Genomic DNA, 18623 nt, shown 5'->3' with positions numbered 1-18623 from the left:
TTAGTGGCTCTAACCTGCTCAGGAAAGACTAAATATATCTGGATTTCAACATATAAAATTCCTGGCAATCAGTAAAAAGTACATGTAAGCTGCAATTCCTCTACTTGCTTCTAACACCACCGTGCAACAAATCTCAAAGTTTCCAAAGACACAGCCATAAAAGAACTTTTCAACAAAAATAACGTAATATTTTAAATGGGCAAACCAAAATATGACTTTTAAATAATTTAAAACATTACTTCAAACTAGATTTTTTTTTAATTAATTCATACACACATAGCTAGAGCCACATCTTAGTCTATTTGCAAATACAATATCTTAAGTAGGAATGATCAAGCCTGCAAAGATCCTGCTTAAAATTAAAGCCCAGAATAGATGAGATATCTCAAGTTCAGCCCTTCTTTTAAGAATCTGAAGACATGAACTGAATTCTAGAAGTGCTAACTGTATGGAAATGCCCACTGTTAGCACTGTAAACAAAGACCTTGGGAAGCCTTCTGGAGTACATTCATTAATGATTCAAAAGTTCGAAGCTCCTTATGTCCCTGGCTGCATATTTGATCTTAAGAGTTGCTACATAACAGCACCAAGTACTAGATACATCTGACTGGCAGCCAAGAAAACAACAAAAAAAGGCAGAAAATAAGGACTGAACATGTATGGTGCACTGTGACTTCTACAAGTGTGGGTGGATAAGGAAGAGCTCCTCTGTTGACATTTTTCTTTTTCCATTATCTCACACATTCTGCAGTAGAAATTGCATACCTGCAATTACAATTACAACTAATTGATCTGCCATTTCCCATGTCATAATTAATGTCATGTTTTAATAGAGTTATAATCATTCTATAATAATGCTTTTCATTCACCAGCTTCACACAAAGTATAAAAGTATAGTGCACAAAAGCAATGAACTTTTATGAGGCTCTTTCACAAGCATCCCAAAAGAAACATCTTGGTGTATTACAACGAACTTTTAAAATACATTTCTATATTCTTGTCTGACATGCAAAAAAAGACCTTTCACTCTGGCACTCTTCCTTCCATGAACATCCACAGGTGAAAAATGAAATCAATGATTCAGTGACAAATACATTATGTTTCCTAAGGGGTTATTTAATGTACTCTTAGCAAGAATGGAAAATTATGGTTTCTAGAGAACAGATGGTAACAAGACAAAATATCAACAGACCACAGTTGTTGACTGCAATTTATGGAGTGTACAGATGTGTCAACTTAAATGCAGTGATTCTGAGGCCAATAAAAGTACTTCCTGATACCAACAGATTAATTTTTCATGACCACTGGTTACACAGCTACTACATTTTTAAAAACTAATTCTTCATCTACAACAGAAACAACAATTTTGCTTGAACATCATTACTATAAAGTGGAATGTTGTTCTTGCTGGGAAAAAAAAAAGGTATGACAGGACTGAATACAAGTTTGCACATCTTCCTCTCAGAATGAAATGTCCTGCTTTTTTCCAGAAAAAATATTCCAAAGACAGACAAATGCTAGCAGCCAATCCAGATTTAACGTAGCAGTATGCAATAAGGGAATCCCATTTCCTAGCTAAATATGAAGCATGCTTACAATAGGGCCTTCTTTCAGCCTTTAATTTATCAGGATGATAATGATGCTTGTGAAGGTTGCAAGGGACTGGTAGTGCCTGAAGCTGCAGTCCCCCATTTAATATCCATTGCCACATTAACTATGCCGACAGTCTCGCCCATGCTGCTCTGTTAGACTAATCTGCCAAGGCCACACATCTCAGAACCTTCATCAATGAAAAAGTTGAGTTTTAGACCTGATTCTTGTAATCTGAAGTAATTTTCATCTTCTCTTGTATTTCATGTTTGAGAAACACTTCACTCTTGGTTCCCTCTCCGTATAGGCCTCCTTTCTGTAAAGACCTAACTCAAATTTACCTAAGGATTGGTTCTTTGCTTGTCAAGAATAAGTAAGAAGACAGTAGCTCTACTTTCCAAATTCACCTGTTCTAACATTGAGATCAAGTCTAAAACAAGCACTTTACATTAATGATACCACAAAATATCCCACTAAATTGACGATGTTAACTACAGAAAAGACAATAAAAAACTGTTCTCCGCTAGATCAAATTGATGGCTTGTCATGGGCAAAGCTTTCAAAGGAGACTTCAACTCAGCTGCCATGTAACCTTTGGGAAATAGATTAGAAAAGCATCAAGCCAAACAGAGAACCAATAGGAAGGCACTGCAGGTACTGGAGCACCCAGAAGAAGAGAGAAATCAGACTGAAGTCAGACAGGGCCACCCATTACCACTGCCCAATTCAGTCTGTGTGTGTGTACAAGCTGCAGAAATTACTTACACCAAAACTGAAAACACGTTTTGATTGCATTTTCTTGGTGCCATATTGATCAACTTTTTTACCCCTCCTAGCCCACTCCATGCTGTTTTAATCTCAGCTGAACTCCATACCATACTTAAAGCTTCCTTCTTGTTCTTCCTTCTTGTCACTCGGTACATTACTAAACTGCTTTTTTGCTTTCCTAATTCTCTGTCTTTTCCCAAGCATAATATAAATATTATACCTAAATCATGGCAAACATTTAGAATGTTGCTCTTTGATTCAAGTTTTAATCCTTTCTATTGATTACCTATTGTTCATCTACTTCTATTGCTTATCTTTTCTATTTTGACCAGAAGCTATTGAGAGCAGACTTTGTTACCACCTCCTCTGTTTTGTACTGTCTGTAGAGCAATAAGGCTACATTCCAGTTGCCCTATAAGCACACTCATAATAAACATTATTAATAGCAACAGCTTATTCTCTACATCAGCAACCTGGCATCTCAGATGATGTACTCCCACAAAACACAGCAGTATGCACAAACTGAGAAGCTGACACCAATTTGGCCGATTCTTCTCCCTCATTGGTTTTATAGCTGTATAAACCTCACTTCAGTGGAGTTACTCCTGATTTAAAGTAGTGTAAGCAAGAGGAGGAAGAGTCTTCTATTTGTGGCAGATAGATGAAGAACTCATAAAATGGAGCACACAAATTCAGAGGTCAGAGATGAGATAGTACAGAACAAGCTCCCTCTCAAACAAAGCTCAGTTTTGGACCCATGACTTTCTCTTCACTGGCTTCTATAGCCTGTGCACTTCTTGGACACAGAGTTCTGGAAAATGAAATCTTTTACAGAGCAAGCAATGTTGGCATGAGTCACACAGTACTATGTAGCAATCTCACTACTTTGTAAGTTATCTCAGACAAAAATTACTTCAAGAGACTTACAAGCCAAAAGAGCAAGTTTCAATTCATACAATCAAAACATCAACAGTACTGTCTTGGACTCATTTATTACTGTACTATGTAGAACAGAAGGAGAGTCTCACCTACCTGAATCATACGCAAAATCTCTAGGTTCCTGTTTAATCATCAGAGGAGTGGGGAAATTTTGACTGGCTGCACTGCTAACCATAGCATTGTGTTCATAAACTGGATCATGGTACTCCTGCTTAAAACCTTGAGGTGGAAAAGGGATGTTCGGCTCAGACATTTGGCGCTGATATATTGGACGTCCTTCCCTTGGCATTGCAGGCAAAGGTGGGAAAGAATTGCAAGGTTCAGAGAGCTGGCGGCGAAATCTAGGACACAAGTTAGAGAGGTCATGTAAAGGATTTGAGCTACATCCCATTTCCCAAAGATCTTCACTGGTCATGATTAGTGGCTGTTATCACTTTCTCAGTAGCAAATATTTTACTTATGATCATGCCAAGTGCACCCATCAGGATCACTCGCACTACAAAATAGCAATAGGCAAAGAAATAAAAAAATCTCACTTATTAATATCACTTCTAAGACCTGCCCCCATCACAGTCCTCTCTGCTTTCAAATATTTTCTCTCAACAGAAGAGGCAAACAGGAAATGCATCAGATTCAAACCAGTACAACAACTGACATCCTAGCTTCCTCCTAACATGAAGGAGGCTTAGGTAGAGTTCTCTGTTCTTTCCTGAGTACTAATGACATATTACTTGTATTCTTACTATTCTTACTATTACATAGAAACCATTCTGACAACAACAAACTCTAACATTTTGAATAAAGAATATCATCTGTTATAATATCTGGAATCACTCCCTGGTACAAGTCTAGAATTCTGTCTTCTCAGGGATAGTGCTGTGGGAGATCTACCTATAAGGCTGGCACCATATGCCACCTCTAATGGGAAGGGAATATAAGTGCCCCAGAAAAAGGAGTGGGTGCAAATTTTCACTAAGAAGTCTCCTCCTGCCTTAACTTTTTCCAACCATTCTATGATTTCCCTTGGTCATTGCTATATGAAAGAAGTCACCTGTACAAGCCACACTGTTAATTCACTACTCCCAAATACTCTTCAGTAGGGACTAATCCACAGTAGATGCAAGAGTTAGCACTCACCACGAACAAGACACACTTAAAAAAAAAAAAAAAAGTATGAATTTTGTGCTTTTCTCTGTAAGCTTCTCATTGTCACAGTAAAAAACATCAAAAACTAATCATTCACCAGCTTCCTGTACTTGGGATCTGAACCGATTTTGGCTCACACAAGCAAAAGCAGATATTCTCTTGGAGAAAAGTGGGTAAGTGAAGAAGAATGCAGATGTTTGATAACACAGGCAATACTATCCTTGACTATTAACTCAGATGTAGTACATGTTTCTGAAACAATTTGAACTCTACTAATATCTGTCATAATACTGCTATGAACTCATCTGACAAAAAATATTTACTGTCATAGCTTAATTATAAATACTTTGGGAGCTATAGAGATAGAAACTATCATAATGTAGTAGTGGAGACAAAATAGATTTTTTTCTTTTTGAGACTGCTGTAAATATTATATTTTGCAGTAGAGAGAATACTGCACCATAACTTTGGGTTTTGCAATTCCACCTACACCTGCAGAAAATAAACTTAGAAACTCAAATGTATTATGAAACAGTTAGGCTGACTGGCACTGCATTCATTTCCCTCTTTTCCTTTTTTCATTAGCCAAAAAAAGAACCAGAAATTATCATTAAGAACTGTCAAGGAGTGAATCAGAAAATTGCAACTTGAAGTTAAAATAAGAAACAGGCTCACTCACAAAGCCTCAAAGGAAGTTAATAATACTTGTTGTACTGGAAGCTTTGTATGGAATCAAGCCATTTGTTTATACAAGTGGCTTTGATTCCTGTTGGTACTTGTTAGGACCACTTATTGTTCATATATTCATGCCTTGTATGAAGATGTATGGGCTGTATGTTCTAGATACTAACACCATCTTATGCCATCAATACAAGTTTCAAAGAAATATGCCTTGTGTTATGGATTTACATATGAAGCCATATAGGTAGGTTATTTGTTTAAACAGCATTTTCTGAATACACTCATCGTAGTAGCTTATAACTTTGCAAACTGATGAGATTTGGATTTCACCAAAATATGAAGTACACACTTGCTTCGTACGACTGGAAGGAAGAAAACTGAAAATAAATATGAAAATGGGTAAAAAACCCCTTCTGCTACCATTGTATCTTTTTTCTAAAAAAGAGAAAACTAAGACTTCCTTTTTTGGTTTTTTTTTTCCAAGTCGGCTATTTTAGACTTTACTAGAACACACAGTGTTCTACTACAGAAGGGAAACATTAGTGCAAACTGCCCTAAAGAACATGAATATCAAAGACAGGTGGGAGGGCAAGTTATGTAAAGAGTCTACAAAGCTTGTGCAGAGCTGTACAGCACTGTACCGGTTACTACCAAGAAAATTAACTTTATTCCAGCTGAAACAAGAACAGTGTAGAAAAATATACTGAGTTGTACACAAGTCTCTAGAAGCACTCAAACATGCAGCTGCAGTACTCTCTTTACAAGTTGCTCTAAAACAAACAAAAAAATTGATCTGAAAAATCTTACTGCTGCTCTCTACATAGAAGCCATTTAGCTTCTGGAGAATTCAGTCTCCTGACAACTTGGCTTTAATGTACATATAGAAACACATTTATCCACCTCCTGTAATCAAAACCACTGCCTGGCTTCACGGGGGCCCGTGTGGTTAGACCACAACCCATGGAGAGGGAAAGGATGGTGACTGTGGCAGTGTTTCTTCACTGCCAGACAGGCTTGTGAAGAACTTCGGGTGATATTTAAAACTAGCCCAGCAGAGCACAAAACAGAAATATAAACATTAGCAATCTCCTTCAGAAGCAATCTGTACAAATCCTCGGAGATAACAGCCATTATTAGAGCAGAAGCATGCAAATCACACTCAGAAAAATTGATATTTTCTTCTCAGATGCTTCTTAATTTGCTAAAGTCAAGGGCTAGTATGAGTTTCTGGACATACATATCTCTTTACATACAGCTGAAATTTTAAATGCTCAGAGCAAGACAACACATCAGACAAAAAGAGGTTAACGCAATAAAGGTTAGGATAAATAGAATTCCACACACAAGTGTTTAGTCTCAAGAATCAGTAAAATCCACTGAGCATGTATGTCCCAAAACTGAACTAAGACAGACATTCAGTTGTTGGGTGATTTCTAACATGTCAAAACAAACCAGGGTGACTTAAGGACAGTTTAAGCTTTAATTCTAGTCTATAGCTCTTGTGGCTTTTCCTCAGACTAATGTTATTTAAGCACAGTTTATGTTGGCATCTTGGTTTGAAATGTTGTATTTCAAAAGGGTTGGAAAAATGATCCACCCTTCCAAAGAATATTCTGAAGCAGTAACACCATAACACAGCTACTTATCTCTTAGATAGGTGATCTGCTTAGCAAGAAGCCAGATATTTATAGCCTGGATCATGCCTGCTAGTGATTTCATTAACTCATAGAGCTTACTAGCCTCAAGTGAATCATAGAATAGCCCAGGTTGGAAGGGACCTTGAAAGACCATCTGGTCCTACCTTTGTGGGAAAGACAGGCTAGATGAGATTATCTAGTACCCTGTAATCACCCTCAAAAGACAGAAGCTGCAGGTAATTAAAACTCTGTCACTGCCAACATGAACTTGTATTGAACTGTGTCAAGATGGGTGCCAGTCTTTCATAAAAAACACATAGTTCTGACTCTCTGACCCTTGCTGGTTTTCACCTTGGTCCCCCATCCCAAAAGGGAATAACTGCGGGGCAGGAAGCCTGTATAACAGACTTGCAGGCACAACTGAAATATCTTCTGTATGGGTTTCTCATATGTTTTACCTGTGGTCCATAGAGAAGCTGTTGTCTTGAATGGATTGGGTTGGGGGAAGATGAGTAGGGAAAACCCGGTCAGGTTTAGGAGTCTGAGTTGAGTTTGGGGAGGCATGGTGCAGCGGTGACACAGGAGTGCTGGATGGCGTTGGTGGGTTGGAGGGCCTCATTCCCACTTGTGGCTTCTGATCATAGGCACTATCAGTAAGGCAAGGGTAAATAAGGTCAGGTTATTTTATCTGAAAATAAAAAAGTAGCATCTACATCCAGAAAAACGGCTCAAAAAACAAAAATCACAAAAACAAGTGTCACATTTATAAGCTTTTTATTACAGTTACCTTATCAATCAGTTTGAGGCAGAAGAATTCTCAACTTTAGATTGTGAAGAGCACAGAAAAAACCGTGTTAGTCTGGTAAGTGGCTCAACACAGAGTTTTCTTCTCTGGGGCACAGCAATGTATTTTTGAAGGATTCAGTCTTACAGTGACATTCTAACAGGAGGTATATGAAACACATAAAAGTAAAAGCACCTGGACTAGAGTGCGAAGAGCCGGCAGCGCCCACCAAGACTCTTTTTTTGAGCTTGCACAAACTACAAACTGAGGTAGTAAACCAATACACATAGACCGAAGAGATCTGACCTAGAAAAACAATGGTATGTTGGCTTAGCTACCCACACTAGGATGTCTGCAGCCTTTCTTGACAGGTTTTCCACCCCTACTCCCTCTCAAAAAAAAAGTGCTGGTCCTACAAATACACAGATGCTTTTTTCAAAAGTGACTCAAATCAGAAAAGGACTTAAACACACTTTCATCATTCCTCTTTCTGAACAGGAGAAATGCAAACATTAGGCAGATAGTAGGCACAAACTTGTATTCTTTCTTCTGTCGGGCCCCCTAGTACCCATCAAATGGATGAGTTAGATTTTTTTAAAATCAAAATCACTCCTCTATGACTGTCAATGGTAACAGTCTTTTTTCTTTTATCTTTTTTCCTTTTTTCCCCTTTTATATTCAAGTTAAATAAAAATATTTTAAGCACTAACAGTTTTGGTAGTACATTGATGAGATAAAAACTCACAAGCTAGATGAAACATTCTAAAATAGACTGAAATGTCAAATAAGAAATTCTTCCCTCCCAACACTAAAGGAAGGAGAGACACATAAGTGCAAACCAAAACAACATCAATAAAGAAACTATTTATTGGCTTAATAAAGTAGTATCAAGCCCCTCCATCCTCACAAAAAAATAAACCTTTTATTACCTATGCCTATAAACAAAGATAACTTGCTTTTGAATAGGTAATAATGATGCAGAGCCTAATGAAATACTATTTTAAATTGTAATCATCCATGAATACACAAATATAACATCTGTAAAACTTGTCAGTTACCTAATGTGTTGCTTAGCCCTGCCAATCTCTTTTCTGTTACACAGCTCTCTCTTTTCCTAATGTGTACAATGCACTCTCAACACAACTCAGAAAACAAGACACTCCTTCCTTCCATTTCACGCTTGCACCCTGGGTTTTTAAACTCTATGTCCCATGGAGAAGGAAGGGAGAATATACATTTTGATGAAAAATACTGCTTTAAAACAGTTATGTAAGTGTTTGATGAACACTGATGGAGTTGTTTACAGTTTATCAGCTAAATGCACTATCTCATCAGTCTGTTATCTGCTGAAGAGGTAACTTTTATAAGATCTCTATTATGGCTTTATTACTCCTCAGTCAGTACTCATTTAAATCAGTAGTTCTCACTGCAAACATGTTCCTGATTACTTTACCTGACATTGTACAGGCACTTTTCCCCATAACTGAATTTGAATGGTTGCTCTTGACTGCAAGCAGAGCCAAGTTCTGAACATGGGCTATGGGGTTCCTTCTTGATTTTCACAGGGAGACCATGAAAAGCCACTGTAAAGAGAAACAAAATGTAATTAAAACCCAAGTACAATATTAACAATGAGCTTCCTCAAGTAAGCTAGACATTGCTAATTAAACGTGATTAATTAAACCATTGTAATGCTGAAAAACAATATAGGAAATAAACATTTCAAATACTTCTTTGGGTGTCAACTGAAAAATAGACACCAGAGATCCTCCACATTAGCTATTAGCACTTTTATTGTTTAATAGAATGATGGCCAGGATCCCATCTCATTAGCGGGAAAATAACAGCCCACTTATATTTGGCTTAACTACTGTAAATGTTGTCAGAGGCAAAATACTTCTCAGGCACCAAATGTTTCTAAGTAATATCACTGAGGTAGCACTTAGCTACAAATGCAATAGTAGTTCACTTCAAAGATTGCCACACAAATAAGTTCAAAATAAATTTCTTACAGATCAGCTTCAAGTATATGAGCAGTAATATTTTTTTTCCCCACAGAAGGCATGAAAATTTGCAAGGGAAATTCATGAAACCAGATGACTACATGCACCTTTAGTGTTAAGTAACATCGGAAAAAATACGCAAGGGATAACTTCAGTAATTTTTCTCAAAAATACACAAGATAGAATCCTGGCCTCACCAAAGTCAATAGTAAATCTGATCCAGACATAAACTGAAGGAAAAAAAAAAATCAATCATACTTTTTTAAAAGGTAAAAAGAACAGAGGGAGTGTGACAGAAATGCGGCATTAATTAGAAGCACAAGTTCCTCTGGATTAAGAAAAAGGCCAAAGGTAAAGACAAGGTTAATCAGCACATTAGTTTAAGCCAGCCAGCTTTCCAACTAGCCAAACTTGACCAAAATCAAAGCAGAAGAAAATTCAAAGTTCACCTAATCTAGACAAATTTGCAGTAAATGGCTAGGAGGACAAAGAACTAAAAGACAGGTATTTGACAGTTTGAAAACACACGCTTCAGGTTTTAAATAAAATGAGTTTGTAAACATATTTTTTAATTCTGAGAAACCTAGAGCCAGAGAAAATTTTACCACTGATTTTGATGCTGTCACCAAAACACTGTAGAGTTTGAACATCACACTCCAGCCTGACACAGACGCACCTCTGTGTAAACATATGCGTGTGCAGCAACCCGTTAGCTTCAGTGCAAAACTGGACCATTTTTATATATTGTCTAGTAGCATCTTGTCCCATCCCTCACATCTGAACTTGGGAAACAATTTGTTACACACTAAATATTTTCTGATACTAATGCTCATGTGTACACACGCATGTGTTTTGCAGGGAGGGAAAGGTAAATAAAATGCTGTCCAAGAAATGACCATCAGAATCAATAAACTCTCATTTGTAAGTATCTGTAAGATCTGGATTCCACATTCTCACTACAGCTTTTCCCATGGTTGGGCAACATTTAGAGAACACTTTCACAAATGAGTTCTTTCATACCCTGTTTATGTGATGATTTCTACTACTGCGTCTCAGCTAAGACATCTGCAAGACAGCACTATGTTATTTTGCCATATATTTTCACAAAACTCATAAGAGTTCTCTTTAAAACTGCAATCCAGCTATTAAATTTGGTGGATAATAGTCAATTATCTATAAAGATTACAAAAGAAAAGCAGAGTAAAGCATATATAGAAATACATAAACGCAGCACAGTAATTTAAGAAACACAGATGAAAAGTGATTTAATGTCATAAGAAGGAAAGAACTCTTTCTGAATAAAACTGTCTGAACTGTCACTAAAATAAAGACCTTACAGATTTCTTGGATAAAGATTCTGAAATTCAGTAATACAGCAAAACACAGCCCAGTCAGCTTTCCATCCTAATTGTAAAGCATGCTGACATCTAATTGTTTGTTTTGGATTTTTGCTAGTAAACTTTTGTTGCTAACTGTCCTTGTATGTCATGGTCATATAACACACACTGCACATTTAAGGTATATGGTGGCCCCACAAGTTTAGGTTGGTGGTTCTGACACAAAGGTAGGCAATCTCTTTGACTTGAATCACAGAATTAAAACATAACTGCAACAAGACTCCTTTTTTTAAGCCAGTATCATGTATTTGCACAAAGGTCACATGCTGCTCTACTTTTTTATTATTTTATTTTAACTTTGCTACTTCCTCGGAGTTAATCTGTTATGAAAAATTACTTCCCTTATTTATTTTTAAATAACGGGAGTACAGAGACTCCCACACCACAGCCCTGTGCGGAGACCTGGCTGCGTATTTCATCACAGTGCTGAGAGCCTGAACGTCTGCTAACAGGCAGTTTTCCAGCTCACTGGCACAGGCACAAGTGAAAGCAGCACATTCATTTTGTGCAATTTGCTTTACCTTCCCACATGGAGTTGGTGCATGTAAAAGGCTGTTAAGTACTAAATTATTCCTTATCAAATCACCATCATCTGGAGTCATGATCAACACTAATTAAATTACTTTCACTGAACACGGCTCCAGCCTGCTGCCTCGGCTGCGAGGTACATTTTATTTTGCTTACTGTACAGTCCTAGCAAGGTGCAGGGCACAGTGCTAGAAGGCATCTGTGCTGTAGTTTTAATTAAAGTTTACCTCACCTTCCTCTCAGTTTTATAAGCTCGGGTAACATGGATCAAATCAAGTAGGTTGATACCTTCATTTCATTTAGGGAAAGCATTACAGTCCAAAGTGATTTTATATTAGATCCTTACCTTAAGTATGGCCAGAAAGATAATGTAGCTGTAAAATTTAAAGTCTTCCTCCGGCAGTCCCCTGACATAGTCATCACACTAAGCTTTATCTATAACTCCTTAAGCGTACACTTTTGGAGGCAGAAAGGAAAAAAGCCTGAGAAAAATACTTACTGCATTTTGCAGAGGCTTTCTTGAAGGCTATTTGACCTTTCAAAGCACATCGTAAGTGTGGCTGAAGAGGACAGACTTACTCCAACACTAAAATTTCAAACATTCAAAACAATTCTCAGATCACCACTGAAACCCTCCACCCACTGCTCTTCATTTTAGTGTGACACTCATTCTATAGTGCACGTATTACAACAGACTTTAAACGTCCACCGTTTTGCTAAGCTGGATTTTGTGCTACATTTTTGATTGCCTTTCTTTTGAGGTTGCTTATTTATACAATCTAATTTTAGTGCAGCATACTAAGCTACCGACACATCCAAATTAACAAAATGACATTTCAAACAACTGGCTCCTCTCAACCTCATCTTCCATAACCCCCAGAACGGAGACTCAACCCTTTTAAAGTAACAGGCACTCTGCTTTAATAACGATTTATTAAGAAGTGACCAAGGGCCAAGATTTCATCCCGAGTGATTACTTACAGATAACCACCTTGGAACCTGAAAGGCAAACAATCTTACAACATGTATTTAGATGGATGGCCTCAACAACTCATCTCAACTACCAGGGAAAGTCAGGTCTATCAGTGTCAACCCACAGACCCTGTCTGGAGCTCCACCGAAGCCAATATGCAGATAGAAGGCATACAGAAGGACTGCTACTGTAAATTGATTAATTTTGAATACATTACTTTATGCACACTCTCTGTGTCTTACACCTATCTACATACACAGTATAACAAGACTTGCATGTTATACATACTGTGCTGTTGCACAGACCTAGATTTTATAAAAAACAATAATTCCTCCACAGAGTAAACTCACACAGAACGTGCAAGAACATACAGTAACACCTGCTACCCCTTATTTTGAAGTATTATTTCCCTTCACTATCTGTCTACAGCCTGGTCCCCAAACATTTTGTTCAAAATAATACCCAGTTTAAGACTCAAACAAATGTTATTAAGAACTCTGAAATTAAAGGAGGAATCAGTTTGTCTCAGAGGAGACTGATTTGTATACTTTCTAGCTCAAGAAACAGGAAACAAACCACCTTCTGTACACGTGGAACTGAATCATTTCTTTTGACAAAGCCACAGAAATGCACCACATCAAATATAAAAGCAATGGTGCAAAATAATTTTCAATTCAAGAGTTGATTATGCAAAATTAAGAAGAAATGAGGAATATATTACATGAAATCACAAATTGTTTCTCCTTTGAGCAGAAAGTTATAATTTTAACATTTCAGATTGCTGCTCAGAACACAAAATACAATCTCACTTCATTTTCTGAAGATGACTTGATTTAAACATACTTTTAAAAGACATTAAATACTATTGGTAATTCAATAGCGTCAGCCTACAGCAGACAATCTTGACTCCACTGACCAAGAAAAGAAAGATGTGTTACTATCAACACTTGCAGGACAAGAACATTTACTATACAGTATAAAATAAACTAACAGCAGCAACTTTGTGAACTCTGATGTCTCCTACAGTCATACTACAGTTATGTGTATTAAGTTCAAGGAGTTTGTGTAACAGAGGAGAAAAGGAAGTAACTGGGAAGACACTGTAAGCCATGCCCTAAACATTTCTGTTGCACACTTCTGAACTGCTTTCCACATCTATGCTCTCAAATCACCCTCTGCACCCAATTTCCTAAATAAACTCATTCATTTTTATGAATGATTGAGGCAAAACTGTTAATATGCTGTGTAAATTTAGAGAGATTTTTTTAGCATATTTGAATAGAGAGGATTTGATTTTCTTAACAGCAAGATGAAAAGACAAAAGATGTAAAAGTATTTAATACCACCGTCACTCCAGGTACTAGACTGATTGAGGTGACCCAAGTTCGTACTTGGTAATTCAAACACAAGAAGAGAAACTCCCGTACTGATAAAGGCAACAGTGTCATATTTTAAATCTATCTCCCAATACACATAGAAATACAGCAGGCATTTCAGATACATCAGTCTCACCAAGATTCTTTTCCAGTACATTTACCTCTGCCAAGCCTTCCCCTTCCCCCAACACACAAAAATCCATTACTAAAGGGTCTAATCTCAGCTATCAGCACAGAGTGCCTTTTATGGAGCCATTAAACCATTTCTCTTGTTTACAGTGCCTGAAGAAAGATGTGAATTATGTCTGTGACAAAACAGGCGATAACATTTCTAAACTGCTATCAAAATGCAAACTGAAATACACTTAAGGACAGGGACCCTAATTCGTGTTTTTGCAATTTTCCTCACTTGCTCTAACTCAACAGCACTCACCTGATGATTCAAACAAATTATTTATGCTGTAAATACAACAGGTAGGCATTTTAATTAAAAAAAAAAAAAATCTACTGTCAGTAATCAAACAGTTTAGTGAATGGTTCATCAAGGAGAGAGAAGTGCTGGTTACTTATCAAGTGATAGTAATGACCTAGGTGCTCTTACCAGGAGATATGTAAAGAAATTCCAAACACAACATTGTGGGTTCACATGATGCCTGAAATGCTCTATTTCTGTAACAGTTACCATTTGAAACATAATTCAGTATAAGTATTTGCATATCTGATGTAATGAGCTAGAAAACGAAATACTTTCTACATGATCTTCTAGGTGGGAATGGCAGGCTTTATACATATTTTCTGAGGTTTCAATAATATGTATTTAACTTGTGGAATAATAGTCTTTTGGAGAATATTGATTATGCATTTCTAGAGCATTATGATTTGAGCTACTTGAAGACAGTTGCACTCTAAATTTCAACAACCATTTAAGAGGCATCTGATTAAAGACAATGGGATGCCAAAGCAGGGTGCTTTGTCCATTTCATCTCACTATATATTAAGATGAGAAATTTTACCAGTGGCATCTTGGAGATGCACAGGAGAAATCAGATAAAGCAGGTACTAGACACAGCTGACCATTCCTTCATACTCTGAAGGCTACTGCTGCTGCAAGCAGCAAGCAGTTTAGTATATTAACAAAAACTGAAATAAAAACATCAAGGTGGAGAGGTGACAGATAAGGAGAGGCAGGAGGATGAAAAGATAATAAAGGCTGGTAACATGAGTTTCTCCAGCTAACCTATTCCCAATCATTTTTAATTAAAGCCTGCACATATAGATCACTGCAACCGCTGAAGACGGAAGTAACTGCAAGTATGGATGACTGAGGCAAGATCTGTAATTGTTTTCACCCTAGGCAATCTCTTGCCTACACAATGGCAAAAAATCCCCTTTTGTTTCTGAGCACTGCAACAGCTGCAGAGAAGAGCAAGACTTGGAAGATGGCAGATCAATTTAAAAGAGATGAACAGATTATGTCTATACAGACTCCACCAAGTTCTTCGACCATTTGATGTATCAAAGTCACCTCTATCAGATCTTAGCTGAGCTCCAGTCAACTGGATTTAGGTCTTGCCCTCTGACAGATATTGGGAGAAACTGGTGATAAATTGGATATCTGACACACAGATGTGTATCACTACTGTAGTTTCAGGGACTATCCTGGTAGCTTATATAAAAACTGAACATAGACAAAAGACTTGAGCTTTCACTATCTCACAAACACATAAACGCAAGCTGCTACAAAGCGTGTGTATGTTTAACAGGAGTGGAATCTAAGCAGTCCTGTTCAGTATTTTTTTTTAAGTGCACTATCTTAAGGACAGAGTCTGGGTGTGTTTGTGTGTGTGTGCACACAAGAGTCAAATGGAAGTAAGCATACCAAATGTGCAAGTATGCCTCTGCAGTGATACATTACGTATGGCCAAAATATATGTAACACTTTAATAATAAGAAGCAAGCTTTTTCCTCTTCAAATGCATAGACCTAACTGGGGAGATAATCAAGAGGAACAAGATATGAATGTGGTCAAATGCATTTAACAAAAAAATAGAGAAGGAAATCTGAGGATAGCCACTGTCACTGCAAATGCTCTGTCACCTCTTGTCTCGATGCTTTTTCCCAGAAAGTGGAACTTCGTGGCTGGGCAGTACTTGGCAAAACAGTTAAATATGATTCCATCAATTCAGTCTTCTCCTTGGCTTCAGATCAGATCTTTCCAGCCCCTACCAGCTCAATAGATAGAAACAGCATGGGACCTCATTTTTTGGAAGCTAGTTCTGAACGATGAGTCCAAGCACCAGCTTTCAAAGCCAACTGGCGAGAATAGAATACGTGGGCAAGATGGATCTATTTGAGAACCTTGTTGAACAAAAAGAAAATAGCAGCTTTGAAGTAATCTGTCACCTTTACTGGAAAATATGCAACTACAAATGCACTTTAATAACAGAATTCACTCTGCAAAATAAAGCAAATTGCTTATTTCTCTTCCAGTGTAAAGCATACAATACTGTGCACATCAATTAATGATCTGCTTGAATACTGCATTGCTCAAATGCTACATAACGGTATCGTCTTTAAAATCCTTAGGGGGTAGAGAGGGATGGGCAGTGGGTGAAGACTAAAAGAACCCAAAACTGTGGGATTTTGTCCTCAAAGTCTACATGGACTGTTCTCAGATGCCATAGTATGAGAAGAAAAAAAAATAAAACAAAAATAATCCTGAATTTGAATTAGGAAAAAGTAGCACGCAGGTAAAGATGAACTGCACAGACAGCTGGAATTTTTTTCTGTTTATTCCTACAGAGTCTCAAGATGGAAAAGAAGACCATGTTTCTCTACAGCTGATATTGGGAAGTTCTGGACCTTAAAATCTGCACTAATGCATCTGTATTAACACACATTGTTTGTGAAAATAACTTTTTCTTGATTTCGAGAACGAGACAATTCTTTCCTTTTGTTTTAAAGAAAAAGCACTACAGATTGATGACTAAGACAAAAAACAAGTATTGATGAAACATAATGTTTAAATTATTGAACCACTCATTCATCTCTAGATGACAAAATTCTATATACCCACCTTCATTTTTCCCTATCTTTACAATGACCTGGCATTAACATGAAGACATTGAGAATAACAGGTAAAGACAAAAAAAAAAAAAGGCTGAAGTAGAGGACAGGTTCATTGTACCTACATCACATCAAAGTCAGACCAGTATCCATAAACAGGTTTATATGAGGACATTTATACACATAGAAAAGTGACCAGCAAAATCATGATTATTATGCAAATATAAGCCACTTTCCTACAGCATAGCTTATTTGACACCAAACATGTTGCTCTTTTCCCTGTTCAACAAAGAAATTCTTCTAGATGTAACGGAAACAAATGTCATTCTTTAACTGATACATGTTCTCCTAAAGCTTTTGTGCTAAGACACCGACAAAGTTTTCCAGTTTACCTATTTCTGTGCAGTTGAACAAAGACCCTCTCACCACTACAGATGCAGCTTTCCCCAGCAGTGGAGGAGTTCCCAGCCAGAGTGAATGGACACAATACTAGAGGTTGCACTCATACAGCTCATAGCATCGATTCAATGTATAAATCCCTATTTGGAGTGCAAGACATTCCTCATTTGTTTATCTGTGCAGTTCTGATTTCAGAAATATTCATTGGAGTTACTGAGGGTACACCTGCAGCTTGATGTTGGAAGTGCTAAAGGCATCACTGAGATAATTCAGATATTTGTAGCCATTTAGCTTCTCATTTAAGACCACCACATCATCTGAAAATTCATGTTTGCAAGTATGTTCAGTGCAGCAAAAATTTAAAAAATCTCCCAAAAAGGTAAGCTACCTGGCTAGAGAACAGGAAAGGGGGGCAGGGGGGAAGCTTTCAGTAAATATTAGAAGTTGTTAACCTGCTCCCTAAACCCAAAAGATTGGAGCAATTCCAAGGCAAACTTTTCAGGAGGCTGCTATTAAACAGCTTGTTAGTACACTATAGGTCTTTGCCCTAAATTGACATTGTATTTGGGCAGCTGCTAACTGGCTGAAGTGACATATTGTATTAGAAAACTGTGTCTACTCTTCTACCCCAAGTAAAGGATCAGTTTGACATGGTTTTGGTTAGCTGACCCCTCTTCTTCACCTCTGAATTATTTCAGTTTCTACTTAAGAAATGTCTAGAAGGTATTTTCATGCAGTGGGAGCTGCAGTTACCAACACAGTTTCTTAGCCCCTGAAAGCATCAATCTCACAGAAATGCTGTCACAAACACTGTTTTATTCTGATTCATGTCCCCTTCATGCAGTGTTCTCCTTCCTTTGCAGTTACCAGTCTGGTTGTATGAGACTCAGTTGCAAGCAGCTGAGGGGAAAGTGCTGACAGAGGGGCTGGGCCTCCCAGCAAGTACCTCCAGGGCAAAAATTAACCTGCTGACAAACACCACAAACACTAGGTAACTGTGAGAAGAATAGAAGGAAATTTGCAGAACATTGGTGGGAGGGAGAAAGGAAGGATTAAGCTAGGAGGAGCAAACTGGCTTGCTTTGATGTCTGAGAAGAGTAGGTGAGGCAGGAGGAAAAGCTCGCTCTCTCTCCCCCCCACCTCCAAAATAAACAGAGGCTTAGGACTCTCAGGAGGAGGAAGCAGTAACCTAATAAAAATTAAACCAGCTGGGTTCTGATATAAAACTTATAGATTGCATAAGATGATTGCAGGGGTGAAAGAAATCTACAAACTTTTTAAGCTCTCCATACTGGATCTGCAACCTCCAGGACCCCACAGAGAAAATGGGCTCTCT

At 37.6% G+C, this 18623-nt stretch overlaps 1 protein-coding gene across 2 annotated transcripts in view; it reads right to left on the bottom strand.

Annotated features, from left to right (window-relative positions):
• Positions 1-18623, bottom strand: part of ETV1 (ETS variant transcription factor 1) — a 65348-nt gene that overhangs the window by 23402 nt on the left and 23323 nt on the right. For both annotated transcript variants that reach the window (XM_061996396.1, XM_061996395.1), the window contains exons 6-8: positions 8999-9128; positions 7220-7408; positions 3391-3638 (exon numbers count right to left, since the gene is read on the bottom strand). In XM_061996396.1, the coding sequence (XP_061852380.1) occupies positions 3391-3638; positions 7220-7408; positions 8999-9128 (567 nt within the window). The remainder of the gene's footprint in view (positions 1-3390; positions 3639-7219; positions 7409-8998; positions 9129-18623) is intronic.

This window comes from Colius striatus, chromosome 5 (genome assembly GCF_028858725.1).
Source record: "Colius striatus isolate bColStr4 chromosome 5, bColStr4.1.hap1, whole genome shotgun sequence".
Lineage (NCBI taxonomy): Eukaryota > Metazoa > Chordata > Aves > Coliiformes > Coliidae > Colius > Colius striatus.
This window is presented reverse-complemented; position numbering and strand designations above follow the sequence as displayed.